At 38.5% G+C, this 25267-nt stretch overlaps 1 protein-coding gene across 5 annotated transcripts in view; it reads left to right on the top strand.

Moving 5' to 3' along the window:
- Positions 1-25267, top strand: part of RXFP1 (relaxin family peptide receptor 1) — a 118300-nt gene that overhangs the window by 17881 nt on the left and 75152 nt on the right. For all 5 annotated transcript variants that reach the window (XM_030312842.1, XM_030312839.1, XM_030312840.1 and 2 more), the window contains exon 2: positions 18927-19064. In XM_030312842.1, coding sequence (XP_030168702.1) covers positions 18927-19064 — 138 coding nt within the window. The remainder of the gene's footprint in view (positions 1-18926; positions 19065-25267) is intronic.

Here is a 25267-nt window from a genome sequence, read left to right as displayed (position 1 = left end):
ATCCTAAGAACAATGGGGTGACATTATAAGTTTCGAAAGAGGATATTTTTGTGATGTGATTTATTTTTGAAAGATCCCTCTGGCTGCTATATGGAGAACAGATTGAAAAGAGAAGCAGGAAGTCCAAGTGAGAGACAACTACAGCTAAGAAAAGACAGTGGCTGACCCTATAAGGAAAGAAAAAAGCCAAGAGGAGAAGACATTGGCACATTCAGGATAGCTATAAAGAGAGTCACCAGCCCTTGCTAAAGGATCACAGGTGGGAAGTGAGGGCAGAGAGAAAGCCATTCCTTTATCCCTGAAAGGTGAGAAAAGGCAAAAGGAATTTTAAGGGTCAGAGAGAAGCTAAAGGAATTTTCTTTTAAAGGAGAGAAGACTATGTAGGAAAATGGCCATATAATCTACAGCTTCTCTACTTAATAATTCAATTCTGGAGGAATGGTGCTTCCCCTTACCTGCCACAGATGAGCATCCAACCCATTTATTGGTCTAATGAGCTGGGTACAGATGGGCAGGTCAGCAGGCAGACACTCAGAGGGACCCCAGCTGGCAAAAGCCATACTAGAATATGACCAAAGAAGATGAATTCTTCCTCACTGCTTAACCTGGTGACCTGAATTAGCAACCATCTCCCAGTATAGGCTTCCGCTTAATCTGAGATGGCAATTTAGACAGAAATAGGAAGTCAGGCAGTCAACAACACAAATAAGTACCCACAGATAGCTATGTTGATTAGAAATCAATCATGAAAGGTTTGAGGGTGAGGGTGCCCTACAAAAGATTAAGGAGAATATTAACTAATTCTCAGTAGACATCAGTAAGAAGAGAGAGGTATAGGCAATATCTACTTGGTATCAGAGGGGGTCTTAGCATCAAAGTGGGCTACATGTGACTCTTACCATCTCAGCCAATATTCAGCCCATTATGCTTACAATTTCATGGGTCAATGATTGATTAGAGGGAATGGATTCTATTAAATATATTCATGGGATGCCTGGGTGGCCCAGGCAGTTAAGCATCCACCTCTTGATTTTGGCTCTGATCATGATTTCACAGTCGTAAGATGGAGCCCAGTGTCTGCCTCTGTGCTGGACATGGCGTCTGCTTAAGATTCTCTCTCTGCCCCTCCCCTACTCATGCTCACGCATGCTCTCTCTCTCTCTCACAATAGAAATACTCTAGAAATTAAAAACAATGACGTAGAAGGGAAATTCGCACGTACTACATGTGATCTCTGTGAAAGGCAGTGAGAGACTCTTTCACATCCATTAGCTTCATCTAATCATACCAAAAAACCTGGAAGGAAGATTTACTAACCCCTGTGTTCTAGAAGAGGAAATTGAGAAGTTATGAAACCTGCACAAAAAATCCACAATGGCATAACTGGGAACTCCCAAGAATAACTCTCCCTGCCCTGCAGCAGCCACACTTAGCCTACACTGAGGACGTGCGGTGCTGGTGTGTGGAGCGAGTCTTGAGGATTGCTGTTGTCTGAGGTTGTGATAATTCCAAGAAAAGGCAAAAGCAGGAAAATACAGTATTCAAATTTAAATAAACCTCTTTGATTTTTCTGAATAATAAGTAGTTATATGGAAAAGCATTAAAATTAAGTCCATGACAGATGTTATTAACAAAATAATAGCCATCCTGGAAATTCTAAAAAGGAAGCAATGGCATTTAACCTGTAGCCTGTGGACGTGCAGTCAGTCAATAGTCAGTGGTGCCTGAAGCAGACCCTTAATGATATTCAGAGTATTGCTTATTGTATTTCCCCCTCAGATATAATATCCCTACTCTGTACCTTGAGACATCTATGTCACATCAGATAAAATCTTGTGCAACTCTCATAGCCTATAAATGCCTTTGAAATTGTCCTTTGGGTTAAAGATAGGGGGAATAACTACAAACTCCAAGTCATGAACACACAGATAATATGGAAGGACATCTCTTATAAATAATATGTCTGGCATTTAAAGCTATTTGTGTCTCACACACATAATTCTCAGAAATCTTACAGTGTACATATAGTACACACACACATACATAGTGTCCAGATAATTTCATGTTTATTCAAAAATTGTGTGGGTTATGTGCCCAAACACCAGATAAAGGAGAGGTTAAATATTTTTCAAATAATAAAACTTTTAAAACCTGGAAACTTTACAAAGCTTTTCAGCTATAGTAGGTTTAATAGATTACATATTTACTAAACTTTTTTAAATTTTATGTTGAAAAAATTTAAACCTATAAGATATTACAAAAGTGGTAGACAAACACCCACATACCTTTCACCTGGACCACCTGTTGCTAATGTTGTCCCACACTTGCTTTCTGTCTCTCACCAATCATACAAACTTACACATTTTTTTTCTTGCTGAATGATTTGAGAATAAGTTGCAGACATCATGATCCCTCATTCCTAAATGCTTCAAGCTGTATCTCCTAAGAATTACATTTTCTTAGCCCCCATATGATGATTAAATTCAGAAAAATCTAACATTGATAAAATCATACTATAAAGTCCATATTCATATTTCATCACTGTCCTAATTTTTCTTTAAAGAAAAAATTATTTTTTTTCTAATCCAAGCTCCAATCCAGGATCACACCTTGCATTCACCAACCACAGCTCTGTAGTCTCCTTTAATTTGAAGACAATGACATGAATTTTGAAGAATGTTGTTATGTAAAACATTCTCAGTTTGGGTTTGTCTGATTCAAGGGTATGCTTTTATAAATACCTAAAATAATGCCTTCTGCGAACACAAGACTGTTAACAAAAGTTGTCATAGAAATATTCCAGAGGAAGCCTACATGGAGGCCGATCTCCTGTTAAAGTTCCTCTTCATATTACATCATTTTTTTGTTTCAGATAGGACTCACAGAACTCCCTGTTTCCATGTCTCATTTGTTCTTTTCATTGTCACACTTATCTATCCTAACTTTTAAGGTCATTTCTGAAGCCTTCACCCTAAACGCACACTTTGCCTTCACCTGTTGGCAATCATTTTCATTTTCCTACCTTCCTTTACCTGCCTACGCTCATAGTTCTCCTACTTCCCTCCAGGGAAGGGAGTCTGTATCATTATTTACATAAATCCCCTCTGTATTCGAAATGCATTCTAGGTGCCGCAAAGAGAAGGACCAAGCAACAGTGGCTTAAACAAATGAGAGCTTGTTTTCTCAGATGAACACTGTCCAGAAGTAAGTGTTTGCTGGCACTGGATCAGCTGTTTAGGCATTCCATTAGGATCCTAGGCTCTATCTTTCACTCCACCATCTTTTGTGCATTGGTTATTGTGTTAAACACTTATCTCCTGATGAATGCAAAGGTGACGACTGTAGCATCAGATCATTTTTTAAGTAATTTTTTGTTAATTTTATTTATTTATTTATTTATTTTGAGAGAGAGAGAGAGAGAGAGAGAGAGAGAGAGGGAGAATCCCAAGAAGGCCCCTCACCATCAGCATAGAGCCAGATGTGGGGCTCAAATTTACAAACCATGAGATCATGACCTGATCCGAAACCACGAGTTGGATGCTTAACTGACTGAGCCACCCAGGCATCCCTGTAGCACCTGATATGAAGTCCATATTCAAAGCAGGAAGAAAAGAAAAACTGACATGAAGCTCCATTTTCCCCTTTTTATCAGGAAGGCAATAGCTTTTCCAAAAATTCCCCAAGAAGACTTCTACTTCTTAGATCTCATTGGTAGGTATTTGGTCACATAGCCCGCCTAACTGCCAAGGAAGCAGGGAACACAGGAAATAGAAGTACCATTATTGTTGAGGCCTGTCATCTCATCTTCCAGTACTGAACACATCGTCACCACAAAAAAAGGGAGGCAGGATTCCATTATGAAAGGGAGAGGAAGAAATAAATAATAAGCAGGCAACTAGAAGTTCCTCTGTCTCCTCCCAATCACTATTTAACTATATCCATTCTCTACTTCTCAATTTCATTCAATATTTCTTCCCTATTTTTCTTCATGTATCTTCTCTTCCTAGTACTTCCCCTTGAAAGATGAACTTTCAAATATTTTTATTAACATTTTATCTTCCACCCAGAATCAAATAACATTACAAGAGCTGGTACCGTCTCCTCTCCCAACATTGGAGGAAACCTCACATCCAGCAAGATGAAGTGACTTGCCCAAATTTTCCCATCAATTTAGAGGCATAGCCAAGAATAAAACATAAGTCTGCTGGACATTAGTATTTACTGTAAATATCAGAATATATGGTGCATAGTAGTCCACTTTGTTCTGCTTGGTCCCTTTTGCCCATACTTTGGCCACTGAAATATAACGTTCTCCACAAGGATTTATCAATTCAGTTGTTTATTTCTGGAGACCTCTCTAAAGAGGAAAGATAATGAGAATTGTGTTTTCCCCCTTTTTAATTTTTTTTTTACTCTCTAAATATGAGTAAATATAAGTAAGGGGAAACCATGGGAAGAAATCCTTGTCTTCACTGGAATCATTGTTCCATATGAACCATGAGTCTGAATTTATAAACCCGCCATCTCCAATACCATCTGCCAAGAAACAATAAGAAAATGTCTGTTTAGATGCATTATGTTTGCCTTTGACCTTTGGGGAAATATCTTAGAACATCCAGGGAAACACAAATACAAAATACCCTGATAAAGCAGTATCTCATCCTTGCACTGAAAGATTTCAAAAGAAAGACATTTCACCCAGAATAGAAATCCAAAAGGAAGTCAGTCAGAAAGGATAATTGATCATGAAAGGTAAGATTTAGAAAAAGAAGAAATGTGGGGACACCATCATATGCCAAAAAAGGAAGGCCAAAATCTGAAAATTTTTCAGGGGCTCATGAGCAGGTCAATATGGGGGGAATGAGTAGAGGCACCATGGTTAAGAACGCATGCTCTGGAATGAGTTGGCTGTGAGTCTGAATCAGTTTTGCCACTTACCAGTTCTTGGATCCCAAGCAACTTACTCCTCTATGCCTTCCCTTCTAAGTCTTAAAGTCAGGTAATATTGATAATTATTTAGTGGAATTATTATGAGGATAAAATGAAGCAAGGCATGCAAAATGCTTAGCCTAGGGCCTAACATATTATAAGTGCTCAAAAACATGAAAGAAAGAACTGCTGATCAGAGCAAAAGTTAAAGTAATGGATTTTTAGGTTTTAAAAAGCAGGTTACAGCGAGTTGGGGCCGTTTGACTATAAGGCTAAAGTGCGATCAAAAAAGAAACCATTAAAAATTTATTACCTGGACAGGATATCATACAGATTGAAATAAGTTGAGACAGTAGGAATGGAAATAAGGTACTGAATGGAAGAGCTATTAAGAAATACAACTGCCCTTGATTTAAGATCTCTATTTCTTGGCTGCACTACTAGAGTAATCAATAAAGCTTACTGCTGTTGTACTGGTGAGTAGGAATAAAATGTGATGGTTGGATAGTCAAGAAAAACAGTTTTGTCATAGTTTGAGAAATATGCTAAAAATGCATAAATAGAAAATTCAGAAATCTTGGCTGCTCTCTGTGTTGGGAAATATGTGCATCCATTCAATAAATTCTTACTGAATGCTTATTATGGCAGAATACTAAGCTCTAAAAAATGTTTACAATAACATCACACCCAATTGTAGATCACATATCCTAGAACCCAAAAAAATGTCATTCTTGAGGCACCTGGCTGGCTCACTGATGTGCTGACAATGCAGAGCTGCTTGGAATTCTCTCTCTTCCTCTCTCTCCGCTCCTTCCCTATTTGCTCTCTCTTTTTCTCTCTCTCAACATAGGAAAACATTAAAAATTTTTTTTATTTTTTTTAACGTTTATTTATTTTTGAGACAGAGAGAGACAGAGAATGAATGGGGGAGGGTCAGAGAGAGAGGGAGACACAGAATCCGAAACAGGCTCCAGGCTCTGAGCGGTCAGCACAGAGCCTGACGCCGGGCTTGAACTCATGGACCGCGAGATCACGACCTGAGCCGAAGTCGGACGCTTAACCGACTGAGCCACCCAGGCGCCCCTAAAAATTTTTTTTTAATTTGATTCTTAAAAACCATTAAAAAACAAAAGAAGAAGAAAAAGAATTTTGTCCTTTTTAGGATCTCATTCATAGCGTATTGACTCATTCTTTACACAGAAGTTTACCGTGTCTGAGTATCTGCATTTGTAGCTACAACCAGTTCAAGTAAAAAATTAAAAATAGTAATGAAGATACTGAGACTACAGAGGCAAACAAATTAATGATGGGTGATGCAACACCTGGTGAAGAATTTTGGAGAAAAACTATACAAAGTTGACAACTCAAAGTGCAGGAGTCTGTGGTCAAATTTATAGGACACAAATTCCCTCAAAGTGCCTTAAAGGCATTCTTGTACTGTTCAACATGATAACGTAAATTCACAAAGGAAGATTAATGTTGTATTCAATAGCTTCCCAACACTTTAGAGGTAAAGCTAAACACAAAAGTTATATCACAAACACCAGTGTAGAAAAATTTTGACAAGTTTTGCTAAAAGGGGGAGACAAAACTGGAAATGGGACTAGTATGGGAAATGGGATCACAAAATTCTTTTTCTCTTGCTTTGTTCTGTTTTGTTTTGTTTTTAAGAAGGGAGATGTAAAAAAGAAAAAGAAGGGAGAGGTAACGGCACGTTTTCAGACTGTTGAGAATGAGCCAGGTGAGAGGTAAAATTTGATAATGCTTAGCACGAGGAAGGAACCACTGAAATGTGTCCTGAGTAGGATAGAGGAGGTGGTGCCTGGAGCTCAGAGAATGGGCCAACTTTCAGCAAGAGCACAGAGGGTTCATCCATAACAAGGGCGAAGAACATATGAGGGCGATCTGTGGGGAGACACAGCGGGAGGACCAGTGGGGCTCCTCTTAGCAGCTTTAAGAGCCCCCCAACATTTGGGTCCTGTTATGAAATGAATCATGTGCTTTTCTCCTGTCAAGTTTAGCCACAACAGTGCAGGTCTAAGAGAAACAGAATTGGATAGAACTGAAGTTACGGCTTTGCCATAAAAGTAAATCTAGAGGGGATATATTTTAAATGCTGCAAATCAACAACAGCCAAATTCATGAATCTCAACTACTCTGTTTAAAGGGATACTACTTATTCCCTCAAAGACAATTTTTCAAATGCTTCCCAGGAAGAGCCCATCACTGAGCATGCAGAATAAACCAAGCAGCTCTTTTCCAGAGATGCCAGATGAGCTAATCCTACACACTTTTCTTAAGGAGCTATCTTCTTCCAGAAAGGATTTGCGTGGCAGGACCTTGGTAGCCTTTGAGTAGATAAACATTGGTATTCTTCTCAGTGATTCTGTAATTCTGGAAAGAACCCATTTTAAATATATTTTGAACTCCACAATGCTTGATTTAAATCAGTTTTTAAAAATGCACACACGGTAGAATATGCCATTTTTTTTAATGTGCTCTAACTCTACAATTTAGACACAAGTAAAACAGAAGCAGTACAACTCCTTTTAGAAACTTAAGGGCAGAATAATGGAAATTCATTTCTCAGTAAATGAAATTAATCTGAATGTCCACTCCTGCATATGACAGAAAACCTAACGTACTTCCAGGTAATCCCATCACTTATTTTCTTCCCACTACTTTTTCCCTTCAGTATCTTTTGGGTAAATATTTTGCCAATTCAAAGCTCTCTACCTTCTCTGTCTTCTTCTCTTCTCTCTTTTCCAGGAGTGACCAAAGCTGGGCCATAGTTTTTGTGTCATCTAGACTGTGGTGGGAGGGGCCTCTGCTTTTGGTCCTATGGTCCACTGCTGGATCATTCACCCGGGAAATCGCGCCACCCGTGCTTAGTTCCCGGTCCCCTGGCTCTGTCATATCTGGTGTAGAGGCATCTGCTTCCCCACACCGTCCTGCAGTCGGCTTCACATTGGTCAGTCTGCATTATCCTCCTCCCGCTCGTCAGACCTCTCCCAGTTGGCTAGCTTCTTGGCTACTTCTGTCCCCTCTGGGGAACACTGTAAACATCAGGACACTGTTCTGTTCCAGTCTAGGATTTCATAAAATAAGAGACTGTAAAAAGGAGGCCTTGGGTCTCTGTCCTTAAATGCATCACATCTTCTTTTTATTCTACTGTGGCTTACACCGTGTGGTGGGGGATGAAAAAGGTCCATTGAGATTTGTGATCCCTTCACTCACCCAGGGCGCTATTTCCTATTTTTTTAAAGGTTTTGTGGGGCTTTTTGTATGTTTTTTTATTTTTTAAATTTTATTTATTTTTTTTTAATTTACATCCAAATTAGTTAGCATATAGTGCAACAATGATCTCAGGAGTAGATTCCTTAGTGCCCCTTACCCATTTAGCCCATCTCCCCTCCCACACCCCCTCCAGTAACCCTCTGTTTGTTCTCCATATTTATGAGTCTCTTATGTTTTGTTCCCCTCCCTGTTTTTATATTATTTTTGTTTCCCTTCCCTTATGTTCATCTGTTTTGTCTCTTAAAGTCCTCATATGAGTGAAGTCATATTATATTTGTCTTTCTCTGACTAATTTCACTTAGCTTAATACTCTCCAGTTCCATCCACATAGTTGCAAATGGCAAGATTTCATTCTTTTTGATTGCAGAGTAATACTCCATTGTATGTATGTATGTGTGTGTGTGTGTGTGTGTATATATATATATATATATATATATATATATATGGAGGGGTTTTTTTATGTTTATTTACTTATTTTTGAGGGAGAGAGTGCGAGAGAGAGAGCAGGGGGAGGGACAGAGAGAGAATCCCAAGGAGGCTTCATGCTGTCAGCACAGAGCCCAATGTGGGGCTCAAACTCATGAACTATGAGATTATGACCTGAGCTGAAATCTGATGCTTAAACAACTGAGCCACCCAGGCATTCCTCCCACTACTTGTTGATCCTCCTTCCAGATTGTTGTTTGGTCCCAGCCCAGGGAATGGAGGTTCCCTGCAATCCACTTCTTCCTGCCTTCTGACAAATTCTTTTATCTTTAGGAGGCAGGAAAATTGCCCCATCACATGCTGAATCAATCAAGGTTCTTTCAAAGAAAAAGAAGCAGTAAGATATATATTATTTTCATTTTGATCTATCTATCCGTATATATATATACATATATGCAGTGATTCTTATGTTTATATTATTTGCATATATACTCATATACATATATATATATATATATACACACATATATGGATTGATAGATATAGATATATAGTGATTTATTTCAGTGAACTGGTTTGCTCAGTTGTGGGGTCTGTCTGGGCAAGTCTGAAATCCATAAGGCTAGAAACTCTTAGGAAGGACCTAACACTGTGATCCACAGGTAGAATTTCTTCCTCAGAGAAACCTCAATTTCTGCTCTTAAGGCCTTCAACTGATTAGATGAGACCCACCCACATTATCAATCTCTTTTACTTACAGTAAAGCTTTTGTGGACATTAAACACATTTACATAATGCCTTCACAGTAATGCCTAGATTAGTACTGGAATGAAAAACTGGCTACAATGACCTAGCCACGTTAACACATAAAACTAACCATTACCTATGGGTTCTCACTCTGTGGTTTATGTATAAACTCCATGTTCTAAGTCCTCCACACAAATCAGCCTTTGGAACTTAAAGGAAAAGACACTTACTTTCTTTCCAAAATTTTGGCTCTTACAATGGAAACCCAGGCTGTCAATAATAATGCTTCATCTAGGGGCAACTGGGTGGCGTAGTTGGTTAAGCCCCTGACTCTTGATTTCAGCTCAGGTCATGTCCTCACAGTGGTGAGATCAAGTCCCACATCAGGCTCTGTGCTGAATGTGGAACCTGCTTAAGATTCTCTCTCTCTCTCCCTCTGCCCCTCCCCCACTTGCACACAGTCTCCCCCCCTTCTCTCTCTAAAAGAAAAATAATAATTCATGTAAAAATATGTTAATTGCAGTAGTAATGTACTCCTTGGTTCTCAGTTATACTTGCCCACCTCATGAAGCAATGAATATCACTGAAATGGATGAAAAGCCCATGCAACAAAAAAATTTCAGGAAAGAAAAAAAAATTTCAGTCACTATTTTTAAAGGTTATCTCACCAATTTATAAGACCCCACAAATAAGCCAAGATTGTTTTCTCTTTCTCCAAATTTTTATTTAAATTCAAGTTAGTTAACATGCAGTGTATTATTAGTTTCAGGTAGAGAATTTAATGATTCATCACTTACATACAACACCCAGTGCTCATCACTGTAAGTGCCCTCCTTAATGCCCATCACTCATCTCACCCATCACCTTGCCCACCTCCCCTCTGGTAACCATCAGTTTGTTCTCTATGGTTAAGAGTCTGTTTCTTGGTTTGCCTTTCTCTCTTTTTCCACCTTTGCTCATTTGCTTTGTTTCTTAAATTCCACATATGAGTGAAATCATATGGTATTTGTCTTTCTCTGACTAACTTATTTCACTTAGCATACTACCCTCTAGCTTCCATGCCATTGTTAACCGACTGAGCCACCCAGGCGCCCCGTAAAATGTTGTTTTTTTTTAACGTTTATTTATTTTTGAGAGACAGACAGAGAACGAGCAGGGGAGGAACAGTCCACATCATTGCAAATGGCAAGATTTCATTCTTTTTTATGACTAATATTCCATTATATATATATATATATATATATATATATATATATATAGGCATTTGGGCTCTTTCCATAATTTGGCTATTGTTGATAGTGCTGTTATAAACATCAGGGTGAATGTATCTCTTTGAATCAGCATTTTTGTATCCTTTGTATAAATACCTACTAGTGCAATTGCTGGGTTTTAACTTTCTGAGGAAGCTCCATACTGTTTTCCAGAGTGGCTGCAGCAGTTTGCATTCCCACCAGCAGCACAAGAAGGTTCCCCTTTCTCCACATCCTTGTCAACATCTGTTGTTTCATAAGTTGTTAATTTTAGCTATTCTGACAGGTGTGAAGTAATATCTCATTGTAGTTTTGATTTGTATTTCCCTGATTATGAGTGATGTTGAGCATCTTTTCATGTGTCTATTAGCCATCTATATGGCCTCTTTGAAAAAAAATGTCTATTCATGTCTTCTGTCCATTTCTTCACTGGATTATTTGTTTTTTGGGTGTTGAGTTTGGTAAGTTCTTTATAGACTTTGGAGACTAACCCTTCATCATATATTTTATTTGCAACTATCTTCTCCCATTCCACTGGCTGCCTTTTAATTTGTTGATTGTTTCCTCTGCTGTGCAGAAGCTTTTTATCTTGATGAAATCCCAATAGTTCATTTTTGCTTTTGTTTCCTTTGCCTCAGGAGACGTATCTGGTAAGAAGCTGCTACATAAGCCAAGATTTTTAAAAACCATATCAAATTTAATGGAAAGATATGAAAGATATGAACTTAATAAAAATTTAACATATTTTTCCTAGTTTTTCTCAGTTTTTTAATTTTGGTTTTTATAGGAAATTAGTTGTAACAGGCATGTTCTTATGCTCTCCTAGGTTAATGATATAGGAAGAATATGAGTGAAATAGGACACGGACTATTATGCTGGTGACAGTGAGTAGATAAGGCTAATGAAAATTCAGTCCATCTCCAGTTAATTCAGTTCACCACATATCTTTCATTCTAATTCATTCATTTATTCATTCATTCACAAATATTTATTGCCATCTTACACTATAATGTTAAGTACAGAGAATATGACCATGATTTGACACATGGTCTGTCTGCCCTCAAAAAGCTGGGGCACCTGGGGGGCTCAGTCGGTTAAGCGTCTGACTTCGGCCCAGGTCATGATCTCACAGTTTGTGGGTTCAACCCCCACATCAGGCTCTGTGCTGACAGCTCAGAGCCTGGAGTCTGTTTCAGATTCTGTGTCTCCCTCTCTCTCTGTCCCTCCCCCACTAGCACTCTGTCTCCCCCTGTCTCAAAAATAAATAAACATTAAAAAAATTTTTAAAAAAAGAAAGCTTACAGAAGAGACATGTGGGCAGCAATTACAGTATAGTGCAACAGGGGCCGTTGGAATGAGATAGGTTCAGAATGCTAAGAAAACGGAGAGTAGGTATACAACCCAGCCTAAAGAACTAGATGCTTTCAGAAGAAGGTAATACCTGAATCCTAAAGAAAGCACAGGATATTGGCAAGTAAATGAAGAAATCCCAGTGCCTATGTACTGTCATTTTATTGGTAGGTAACAGCAATGTGCATGACATATTTGGGGACTGCAAACAGTCAGTCAGTTCTATGTGAGGTTTTAAGTCAAACTGGAATCAGGACAGGCAATGATAAAGTCATATTTTTTTGTTATTGTTGGTGGAAGAATGGTTTCTTTGTGTTTGTTGCAGAATGTTATTTAATTGATTTATTCAATTGTAATTAACCTAGAGTGTTATATTAGTTTCAGGTGTACCCTATAGTGATTCAACAATCCATGGATTACTCAGTGCTCTTTACGATAAGTGTACTCTTAATCCTCTTCTCCTAGAGAAAGGCATGTTTCTTGGGAAACCAAGTGTTTAATTTATCTGGAGGAGCATAAGTTATGGGAAAGATCATAATACAATATTTATAATGAGAAACTGGGCTGAAGCAATAAAATTCAGAGATATTAAGTACCCGGAATTTTGTCAGGACAAATGAATTTTTTTGGCTAATTTTTAAGCTCTCTTGAGGTAGAGATGATTGAATTTTTGTCAATATTTTTTGTGTGTACAGAGTACACACATCTCAAACTCTCAGATTTGAAGTCTAAAACGTTCTTTTTAAATAATATCTTCCTTAAAACATCTGTTTTGCTATTCAAAGATTCATGGAACTCGTTCAAGAGGCCTGAAAATATTCTGTGGCCAATTCTTTTACTTTTGGCAGAATATGCTTAAATTATCTATCCAATTTCTCAAAACTTCCAGAGACTGTCTTAGTAACCCAACCCATTGTTTAATAATTCTTGCACTTAAGAAATGATTCTTTCTAGGGGTGCCTGGGTGGCTCAGTCAGTTAAGCGTCCAACTTCAGCTCAGGTCATGATCTCACAGTTCATGAGTTCAAACCCTGCATCGGGCTCTATGCCGACAGCTTAGAGCCTGGAACCCGCTTCAGATGCTGTGTCTCCCTCTCTCTCTGCCTCTCCCCTGCTTGCACACACACACACACACACACACACACACACACACACACACACACACTCTCTCTCTCTCTCTCTCTCTCTCTCTCTCTCTCTCTTTCTCTCTCTCAAAAATAAATAAACATTAAAAAAATTTTTTTTTAAGAAATGATTCTAACTACCATGAGTCCCTGGGACTAGTGGACATAACAATGTGCAACCTCTTTCCCAGTTGTCAAAACAATAGCATTTGCAACCTTTCCAGAGACACAAAAGCTGCACTGGTAATGTCCATCTATTTCTAAAACCTCTTAAAATCAATTAGAAAGTCTCCACTAGAAGGATAAACAGCCACTGAAGTAATCAATTGCCTGTTCTGCAAGTGAGCTCATGTGTTAGTCATCTGCTGGCATGAAGTGTTTTCCTATTGATTCTTCACCAATGACAAGTCCTGGGTTTCTCATCCTGGGTACTACTGACATATTAGGACAGATAAGTTTTTGTTTGGGGGAGGTTTCCTGTGCTTTGTGAGATGTTTAACAGTATCCCTGGACTCTACCTTAATTAGATGCTAATAGCAGCCCCCTAAGTTGTGACGTAAAAAAATGTCTCCAGACTTTGCTATTTGACCCCTGAGGAACAAAATCATCCCTGATTAAGAACCACTGATCTCATACTCACCTTCTTTCAAAAGGTCTAAAGAGAGCTAATATTACAATCAGGTTTTTAATCTATAGCTAAGAAACCAAATTTTCACATATTTGAATTGTCTATAAATAACTTCAGATTATTTTTATTATTATTAAAGGAATACTCATTTTTATTTATTTTTTAAATTTTTTTAATGTTTATTCATTTTTGAGAGACAGAGAGAGACAGAGCATGAGCGGGGAAGGGGCAGAGAGAGGGAGACACAGAATCTGAAACAGGCTCCAGGCTCTGAGCCGTCAGCACAGAGCCCGACGCGGGGCTTGAACTCACAAATGGCGAGATCCTGACCTGAGCCGAAGTCGGACACTCAACCGACTGAGCCACCCAGGTGCCCCAGGAATACTCATTTTTAAAACACAAGTCCAAATTTTCTTTTCTTAAAGGTATAAACTGCAGAATAAAATCTCCCATTTTTCCTTAAATTATTTGTCCCATTTCCCAAAGATGACCACTGTTAACAGTTCATTGTGAATATATCAGCATTTTATAAACACACATATAGCTTTTATTTTATATAAATAAGAACAAACAATATAGACTATTGTTCAACATGTGCAAATATGTAGTTCTGAAACTACACCACGTAATTTATTTAACAATCCTCCACTACATCCAGTATTTTTTAAGTTTACTTATTTATTTTGAGAGAGAGAGCATGAGCAGGGGAGATGGAGGGGCAGAGAGGGAGAGAGAGAATCCCAAGCAGGCTGTGTGCTGTCAGTGCAGAGCCTGACATGGAGCCCGATCTCACTAACCTGATTCCATGCCTGAGACAAAATCAAGAGTTGGATGCTTAACCAACTGAGCCACCCAGGCACCCCCACATCTGATACTTCTATTTTTTATTTCTAAACATCTTAAATAGCTATTGATAGTCATCATTTAAGATAGAAATTATCTTTTTTTAAAATAAATGGACTGAATATAGGGAAAGTTTGTCTTTGTGTCAGTTTGTGTGTGTGTGTGTGTGTATGTGTGCGTGTGTGTGTGTGTGTGTGTATTTTACTTCCTAACAAGGTAGTAAACTACCTCTATACTTTTGATGCTGTAATTATCTAAGAAAATAGAATATTGCATATTTTTTCCATAGATTGTGAGGAGGATTTCAAATGCTGGAAATAAGTTATAGAATCCAATGAAACTCCCATCTTAGTGTTTACACAAGTCAAAGTTGTACAGAAACACAATAAACATTTTAATTAAATGTGCCAATTACACTCACTACTTAAATTTAACTGAACAGAGATGCCCTTAAGGCATTGACTTCAGAGCAACCATGTTAAAATTTTCCATGTTCACATTTAAGTTTGCTACAGAGTAAGAGTTATAATTTCACTGAAATGGTACTTTTGTGCATTTTCCTAGGCAAAATTGTAAGTGCTTGTGCATTTCTGTCAAGGTCTGTCAAAAAAGTAGAAGCTAAATTTTATTTCACTAATGATAAATCACTTGGAACTTAGCCTCCAAAAAGTGTTTATTGAAACCCCTAAGATTTTAGTCCTGAGAGAGAGAAAAGGGGCTATTTAATAATGTTTGTTTGTGCAGACTCACCTCAGTGCCAACTTTCCATCTCCAGTGACAAGAGCTGTTCTCCTCCTGGTATGGAGGGAGGAGGAAGACACCCTTACAAAGGGAAATATATGTCCTGCTTTTAGGCAGATAGGGGAAGGGTGGAGGGCTCTATGTTTGCTTATTTTCAATTGTCTTCATTTTAAGTGGCATGCACATTTGGGAGTGGTATAAGATGATCCCCTTCAACTTCTCCTAAATTTTCCTATAACCATCACTTACCTGCCCCTTACTCTATCATTCTCTTCCTGAACAATTGAGCCCTAAAGCTATTTGGTGAACCACAGAAAGGTATTCTTCTGTGCTGGATGTGACAGAGGACCTATGGCATCCCAGAGAGGAATTTTGGGGCCACAATGGGATAAGGAGGGTGTCCACAGAGGAAGGTGGTGCCTGGCATTCTGTAACAGATGGCTAACAGGGCAAGGAGAGTGCTCATGCAGGAAAAATGTCCATTATTGGGAGTCAGAACTAAAGAGGGGTGAGGAAGGTAACTATGCAGGAAGAGGATTTGTCAAGATAATAACTGTATTAAGGATAATAGAAAGCACTTTCTCACTGTCAGAAAGGGGAGCTAGAGATATGTAAAGGGAGAAAACTAGACCGAACCATATGGTGTTAGCTAGGAATTGGACACCCTTCCACGAAATACTTATTTTTAATTTTTTTTTAAATTTATTTTTATAGAGATATAGAAAGCAAGCAGGGGAGGGACAGAGAGAGAGGGAGACAGGATACCAAGCAGATTCCGCATTGCCAGTGCAGAGCCCGATGCAGGGCTCAAACTCATGAATCATGAGATCATGACCTGAACCAAAATTAAGAATTGGAGGCTTAACCAACTGAGCCACTCAGGTGCCCCTACAAAAATGCTTATTAATCACAAAGACTAACTTCACAGTGGAAAAGTTTTGCAGATATCACCCTAACCAAGCGACCAAAAGTGATCATCATCAGTAATGGGACAAATCAAACCTTGCATAACCTGACAGGTTGAAATAAGCGTCACTTCTGTGACTTTCTTACCAAAGTTGCATAATCTAAATCTAATTTTGATGAAATATCATACAACCAAAATTTAGGGACATTCTACAAAATATTTAACTTACAATCTTCAAAAGTGTTGAGGTCATGAAAGATAAGGAAAAACTAAGATACTATTCCAGATCAAAGGAAACTAAAGAAATGGGACAATTAAATATAAGGATTATAAACTAGATCCTTTTACTATGAAGGACATTTTTTGAACAGTATGTGAAAAGTGAACGGATTCTGTGGTTCAAATGGTAATAAGGTATTAATATTAATTTCCTGATTTTTATGGTTCTAGCATGATTATATAGGAGGAGAACATCCTTATTCAGAGAAAAAACACAGCCGAAGTTTTTAGGGGTGATGGAGCATCTAGTCAGGAACTTACTCTCAAATGATTCAGGAGGAAAAATCATTATTTATACTCTATTTGCAACTTTAAATCTGAGATAATATCAAAGTTATTTTTAAAATATCACTATTTAAGACCTTAAATGTATCTTTTGAATCATAATGTTATAAAAATGTAGAACTCATTCCATGACACAATCATTGAAGGGCTATATCTGCTTCTAAATATAAACTTAAAAGATAGGACGTAAAAACATAATATCCCTAAAAGTAAGTTACTCAGAAGAGAATTTTCAAAACAGCAGCATGAAAACACAGGCAGGTATGTCTCGTCTAGTTAAAACATCTTCAAATAGTAACTCTCAGCTGAAGACTGACAACTCATCACAGAATTTTTCTGAAATCCTTGATTTTTTTTTTTTTAAGTAAGCTGTATACCCAATGGTGGGCTCAAACTCACAAACCCAATATCAAGAGTCACATGCTCTACTAACTGAGCCAGTCAGGTATCCCTGAAACCCTTGATTTTTAAATTTTGTTCTTAAAAAATTGATTAAAAAAATTAATAAAGACATCAGAAGTCAGTATCAACACAGATTACCTTATTTTATGTACACTTGAAGTCTCTGAAATACGTGATGTCCTGCCAGGGCCATCCTGCGGCATACAAATCCTTTGATTTCATTTTAATCAATTTGTTGAAAAAATATTGATAAATAATTTTAAAATAATTTCGCAAGTGAGAGGCACCTGGGTGGCTCAGTCAGTTAAGCGTCCAACTTCGGCTCAGGTCATGATCTCTCGGTTCATGAGTTCAAGCCTCACATCAGGCTCTGTGCTGACAGCTGGATCCTGGAGCCTGCTTCAGATTTTGTGTCTCCCCCTCTCTCTGCCCCTCTCATGCTCTGTCTGTCTCTGCCTCTCAATAATAAATAAACGTTAAAAAAAATTAAACTAAAATAATTTAAAAATTAAAAAAAATTAAAAATAATTTCACAAGTGAGAACACCACTTACAACACAGCTCATTATTACATAGATTTAACTATTTCCTTCATCAAATGATGTGCTCTGAAACAACTAAGTACAGTCAAAACCTGACATTGCTAGATTTCTTCTGTGTAAAAATGTCACTTGCCCTGTTATTAAAATGTCCTGCTGCATCTTACAAAGAAAATAGTCTTTTTTATTCTTTTCACGTCTTGGTGACAGATCACAAATACATTTTTATATAATAAATGTTATTGACAATTCAAGCTATTCTGTTTTTATTTCTTTTAATTGACAAAATTCTAGAAAGTTCCAAACATGTACAAACTTGGTAAGGATCGTAAGTAACAGAACTACATTTGGAGTCTCCAATAATCTTTAAAATTTATATAAATCTAAGGTTTAAAATGGCATAGTTAACTTATATCCACACAAACACCTGCATGTGGATGGATGCTTATAGCAGCTTTATTCATAATTGCCAAAACTTGGGTGAAACTGAAATGTCCTTCAGTAAGTAAAGATAAATAAACTATGGTACGTTCAAACAATGGAATATTATTCAGTGCTAAAATAAATTAGTTATTAAGCCATAAAAAGACATAGAGGACCCTCAAATGTGTATTACTAAGTGAAAGAAGCCCATCTGAAAGTTTGGGCAGGAACTTTGTTTCATTCAGTGTGGTTTACACAAAATCTTGCACAGAGCCTCACACACAGGCACTATCCAGTCTGTGAGTGAGCATGGGCATGTACTTTCCTGATGTCCTCTATGTCTTCTTCCTTTAATACCAGAAGAGTCTTGATTCTAAGAATTCAATAAATTCCCGATTTTTAAAATGATTGGTTAAAATATTTTTGAAAGGGAGAAGAAGGGAATTGAGATAAACTCTAAAGTATGGGCAGACATTGCATAGAAAAAGGATGGGGGTGGAGGACATTCCACGTGGGAAACAGCATGAGAAAAGGCAAAGAAAGGACAATCCTGGCATCTTCTGGGGACACAGAAGAGAACATCCCATTGGCGTGGAGGTTCTTGGAAAACAGTTGTCATGAGGCTAGTAAGCAAGGTGAGGCGGCCACACAGTGGGCAGTACAAGCCAGAATGAGATTACAGGTTTTAGGATACTGGGGAGAAACCATTGTTTGCCAAGCCTTTGTATTAACCTTCTCTCCTCCTTCTTCATCACAGTCCTTCACGGGAGTGGGCAGGATGTCAAGTGCTCCCTCGGCTATTTCCCCTGTGGGAATATCACCAAGTGCTTGCCTCAGCTTCTTCATTGCAATGGTGTGGACGACTGTGGCAACCAAGCGGATGAGGACAACTGCGGTGAGTGAAGCACTTGTAGTCACAGCAGGAATCAGGGCAAAATCACTGCAGGTAAAGTCTCTGAGACTGCTCATAACAAGAGAAAAGAGAAAACTAAATTGAAAAAAATATGTCACTTAAGGAAATCGTACATTTTTTTTATTAGCTTCAAACATCCATTCTTTATATTATCACCACCAGTATTTGAGGAAAGTGGTGATTGTGCACATAGTAAGTTTTGTATCCCACGAATCCATCCAGTTAACATCTTACAAGCAAAATGGTGTAGGAATTGGGAATTTGGGGGCTGGAGACAAGACTGTCTGGTTTGAATCTGGGTACAACAATGACCAATTATGTAGTCTTGAGAATGTTTCTAAACCTCTCTTTTGACTCTCTTTCCTGATATTAGAAAAGGGTTTGGAAATTGTCCCTATGCTAAGATAACTTGGGAAGATTAAATGTAAGGGATTAGAGAAATGCAAGCATACAGCAGGTACTAGCTAAGTGTGAACAGCTATTGCTCTTTCTTATTATCTGTTGCTAACTACAATTCTGATGGACAAACGAGACTGCCTAATAAAGAACAAACAATAAGTCCAGCTAACTTATTATTTACCAACAATCAAATTTATAACCTAATAAAGTCAACAAGTAGAGCTTCTGACCAAAGAGAATACCAGGAAAACTTGGCTTTTGGTTAGAATTTTGCTCAAATTTTGTTTAGTATATTTATTGTTTTCAAATTTTTAAAATTCTAGTTAGTTAAAATACAGTGTAATATTGTTTCAAAAATAGAATTTAGTGATTCATCACTTACATATAACACCCACTGCTCAACACAAGTGCCCTCCTTAATACCTGTTGCCAATTTAGCCCATCTCCCCATCCACCTTCCCTCCATCAACCCTCAGTTTATTCTCTATCATAGAGTCTCTTATAGTTTGTTTCTCTCTTTTTCCTCCCTTCCCATATGTTCATCTGTTTTATTTCCTAAATTCCACATATGAGTGAAATCATATGCTATTTGTCTTTCTGTGACTGACTTATTTCACTTAGCATGATAGTCTCTAGCTCCATCCATGTTGTTGCAAATGGCAATATTTCATTCCTTTTTTTATCCAAATATTTATTTAAATTCTAGGTCATTAATATTTAGTGTAGTTTTGGTTCAGGAGTAGACTTTAGTGATTCATCACTTACATGTAACACCCAGTGCTCAACAAAATGAGTGCCCTCCTTAATACCTGTTACCCATTAGCCCATCCAGCCCCTCCCCTCCAGCAACCTACCATGTTCTCTATATTTGAGTCTCCTATATTTTTGCCTCACACTCTGTTTTTATCTTTTTATTTTACCTTCCTTTCCCCTTTGTTCATCTCTTGTTTCTTAAATTCCACATATGAGTGAAATCATATGGTATTTGTTTTTCTCTGAGTTATTTCTCCAAGTTTTTCTCCAAGTTATTGTGCTTAGCATAATACTCCCTAGTTCCATCCACATCATTGCAATTGGCAAGATTTCATTCTTTTAGATAGCTGAGTAATATTCCATTGCATATATATATCATATTGTCTTTGTCATCATCAGTTGATGGACATTGGGCTCTCTCCATAATTTGGCTATTGCTGAGAATGCTGCCAAGGTGTGCATGTCCCCCTTCAAAATCTGTATTTTGTATCTTTGGGTAAAATACCCCGTAGTGCAATTGCTGGGTTATAGGGTAGTTCTATTTTTTTTTTTTTTTTTTTATTTTTGGGACAGAGAGAGACAGAGCATGAACGGGGGAGGGGCAGAGAGAGAGGGAGACACAGAATCGGAAACAGGCTCCAGGCTCTGAGCCATCAGCTCAGAGCCCGACGTGGGGCTCGAACTCACAGACCGCGAGATCGTGACCTGGCTGAAGTCGGACGCTCAACCGACTGCGCCACCCAGGCGCCCCCAGGGTAGTTCTATTTTTAACTTTTGAGTAACCTCCATACTGTTTATCAGAGTGGCTACACCAATGTACCTTCCCATCAGCAGTGCTAGAGGGTTCCCCTTTCTCTACATCCTTGCCAACATCTGTTGTTTCCTGTGTTGTTAATTTTAGCCATTCTGATGGGTGTGAGGTGATCTCTCTTTGTAGTTTTGATTTGTATTTCCCTGATGATGAGTAATACTGAGCATCTTTTCATGTGTCTGTTAGCCACCTGGATGTCTTCTTTGGAAAAATGTCTATTCATGTAGTCTACCCATTTCTTAACTGGATTATTTATTTTTTGGGTGTTGACTTTCATAAGTTCTTTACATATTTTTGGATATTAACCCTTTATGTCATTAGCAAATATCTTCTCCCATTCTGTAGGGAATGTTGATTGTTCCCTTTGCTGTGCAAAACCTTTTTATCTTTATTTCAAGCTTTCTTTTTCTTTTTTAACATTTATCTATTTTGCGAGAGAGAGAGAGATTGCAAGTGGGGAAGGGGCAAAGACAGAGGGGACAGAGAATCCCAAGCAGGCTCCAGGCTCTGAGCTGTCAGAACAGGGCCCAATGTGGGGTTTGAACTCATGAACTGTGAAATCATGACCTAAGTAAGGTCAGATGCTTAACTGACTTAACCACCCAGGCACCCTAAAGGTTTTTTATCTTGATGAAGTCTCAATAGTTCATTTATATTTTGGTGATGGTCAGTTTTGTTGAATAATGGGAGTTTTTCTGTGATTTTTGGAATTCAATATCTGTTTCCTTCCCCAGATTAGGGAAGTTTCCAGCTATCATTTGCTCAAATACCTTCTGCCCATTTTTACCTCTCTTCTTCTGGGACCCCTAGGATACAAATGTTATTATGCTATAAGGAGTTGCTGAGTTCCCTAAGTCTACATTTGTGATCCAATATTTTTCTTTCCCTCTTCTTTTCAGCTTTGTTATTTTCCATAATTTTATCTTCTATATCACTGATTTTCCCCCTCTGTTTCATCCATCCTTGTCGTCATAACATGCATTCAGATTTGCATATCAGTTATATTATTTTTAATTTTAGCCTGACTAGTTTTTAGTTCCATTATCTCTATGGTAAGGGATTCTCTAGTGTCTCCTATGCTTTTCTCAAGCCCAGCCATCATCTTTATAATTACTGTTTTAAATTTTAGTTCAGACATCTTACTTATATCTGTATTGATTAAATCCCTGGCCCTGGCTTCTTTCTTTTCTTTCTTTTGGGGTAAATTCCTCCATCTTGTCATGTTGTCAAGGTGGAAGAAAGAAAGAAAGAAAGAAAGAAAGAAAGAAAGAAAGAAAGAAAGAAAGAGAAGAGAAAGAAAGAAAGAAAGAAAGAGAAGAGAAGAAAGAAAGAAGAAGAAAAGAAGAAGGAAAGGAAGGAAGGAAGGAAGGAAGAAGAAAGAAAGAAAGAAAGAAAGAAAGAAGATCGATCCTAGGTGTGTTTTGTTCTGCTTGTTAAAAGAAGCTAGATCCAAAATAATAATAATAATAATAATAATAATAATAATAATAAAATAAGTTTAAAATAACAATAAAGATTAAAATTGCTTTTTCTGGTATCCCAAGAAGGGCTGAACAAAAGAAGCTAGATCCTATTTCCCCTAGAGGTGAGGCTTCGTAGCAGCCTATGATCAGTAGACTTGGTGCATGCAAGGGGTTTGTACTGATCTTCTGGGGGTGGGACCTGCTGTACTTACCCTAAGCTGACTTGCCCTAGTGGAAATGCACCTGCAGGGCACAGAGTAGCAAGGCTTGGTAAAAGGGGCTCCAGCCTCTGGTTGGTGGTGCTATTTTGCGCACTGAAGTGGGTCAGCGCTATTGGGCAGACTGAAAATGGCGTCACCCGCTCTCTTGTCCCTGGAGCAGGGAGTTTGCAGCCACCCACTCTTCAGGAAGCCCTCATTGGAGAGGCCGGGCCATCTCTCCCAAATGTACTGAAGGCAGAGAACTGCTTCTCCCCATTTGACCCAGGAGATCTTCAGCCCACACTGCCCACTCCCAGGTCTCCACCCTCCTCCCCCACTGGAGCACCACTAAGCCTACTAGGCGTGTCCCTGGCGATGGTGCAGACTTCTGAAACTTCAAACTCTGCACTCCACCATTTATAAAATCTTGTGGTAATTCCATGCCTCTCCCTGTCACAGTCAATGGCTTTAAGGGAGGCTTTTTCTTGTGTAATTCCCTGCACACTCTGTCACTCTCTCTCTCCTTCTCTCGCTCCTCTCCCTGTGATCAGGGCTCCCTCCCCATTGGAGTACCTGCAGCTCTTCTCTCCCCCAAATCAACTCTCTGCAGCTCCTACCTTCTAAGATGTGGCGGTTTTTTTCACCTCTACTCTAAAAAGGGACAAGGCAAGCCTATGGTCTCACTACTCCTCCACTACCATACCTCCAAATATCCTGTTCAAATTTCTGAAGCCGTAACAACACAAATTTATAAAAGAACTTCAACTGGCTGGATCTGACCCACTGGGAAAATGAGCTTTGGTTAATAATGTAAAATAATGAGGTTTCTTACTCATGGGGAAATAAGGTACTATTTTTGGAGGATAAAGACATACATAACAATCAGAAGTGCTGCATAAATAATACACTGAAGAGACTTGCTGTTTTCACTCCCTAGAGTATTACAGACTTTTTAAGACCCTACACTGAAGGAATTAACACTTCTCTAGGTGGTAGCAGTTAACTCAAGAGTAAACACACTATCTAAACTGGTGAGCTTAAGCTATGATTATCTTTGATTTGGATGGCTATACATATGTGTTGTCTTCTTTTTTTATAATTTTTTAATGTTTATCTATTTTTGAGACAGAGCACGAGTGGGGGAGGAACAGAGAGAGGGGGAGACACAGAATTTGAAACAGGCTCCAGGCTCTGAGCTGTCAACACAGAGCCAGACACAGGGCTCAAACCCACAAACCATGAGATCAGGACCTGAGCCAAAACCTTTTATATATTTATATATATGTATACATATGAATACGTGTGTGTGTGTATATGTATACATATACATACGTATATATACATATATGTATATATATGTTCTATCTTCTTAAAACACCTGATTACCATATAAACTTTTTAAAAACCAAGATAAAAGTGCTCTGCCCACCGCCAGCCACTTCCCCCTTAAGCTGCTAGTAGTTCATTTAGAGAGAGTGGCTTGAGAGTTTCCTACCAACTGATATGTTGACAGAAAGCAGGAAAAAACTTGGTAGGACAGGAAACTTGCCACCAAAAGTAGTTTCTCAGTGAAAAATAGCTTGGGAGCTCTTGGTCTAGTGCTGCATTTAAAGAAACCAAGTAACAAAAGTAACAATCTTCAAAGTAGTAATCCTAATTACTCAAGTTTTTCAGGATTCACCAACCAGCAAATTCAGATGGAGGCGATATGCATTGGAATGCAGAGATCAGGCTTGGGTGACCTGGATTTAAAATCTGGCTCTGAAGAGGGTAACAATGGCTGTTGTCTTTTCTGTGACGTGGGAATAATAAAAATATCTGTGTCCACATGTCTTAAAAAGATTCAGTGAGATACTGTATCTAGGATGCTTAGCCCAGCACCTGACACAAAATTGGCATTCAGTAAAATGTTAACTTGTGTATCAGCCAGTTGTAGCTACCTTACAAACTTAATGACATAAGAAGTAATCATTTCTTTAGCTTGCAATTCTGTGGGTCAACAACTTGGGCTGGGCTCAGCTGAGATCAGCTCCACAGTTCTCAACCTAGTTGGGACTTTTTCATGTACCCTCCATTATCTGTGGATCAGCTTTGTCGTCATGCCTGGGACCTTGGCTGAGATAACCAGAGTGACTCAGCTCTGGCCCTCCAGTAGGCTAAGCTTTCTGCTAGTGGTAGAGACATGGCACCCAGGGGTAACTGGAGGTATAAAAGGACTCTTGAAGCCTATGCTCAAAAAATGACCCACTTGCCCCACATCCTTGTTGAAGGGAGTCACAAGACCAGTCCAGTTTCAAGGGATAAAATTGACTTCTCTTGCTGAGAGAGCTGCAAAGTCACACTGCAAGGGGGTTGGGCAGAGGGAGGGCAGCCACTGCAACCACTTTTGCAAATTCTACCCCAGTTGGTATTATCATTGCTTTTCCCACAAACATTGATATTAACTCTCGGTGACTCAGAGATTGCTTTTCCCACAAACGTTGATATTAACTCTCGGTGACTCAGAGTCCCCACCTGTGTGACTTTAGGAAGTCCTGTCTGTTAAGCAATTTAAATATT

The sequence above is a fragment of the Lynx canadensis genome, chromosome B1 (genome assembly GCF_007474595.2).
Source record: "Lynx canadensis isolate LIC74 chromosome B1, mLynCan4.pri.v2, whole genome shotgun sequence".
Lineage (NCBI taxonomy): Eukaryota > Metazoa > Chordata > Mammalia > Carnivora > Felidae > Lynx > Lynx canadensis.
Note: the sequence above shows the minus strand (reverse complement) of the source record. Positions and strands in the feature narration are given on the sequence as shown.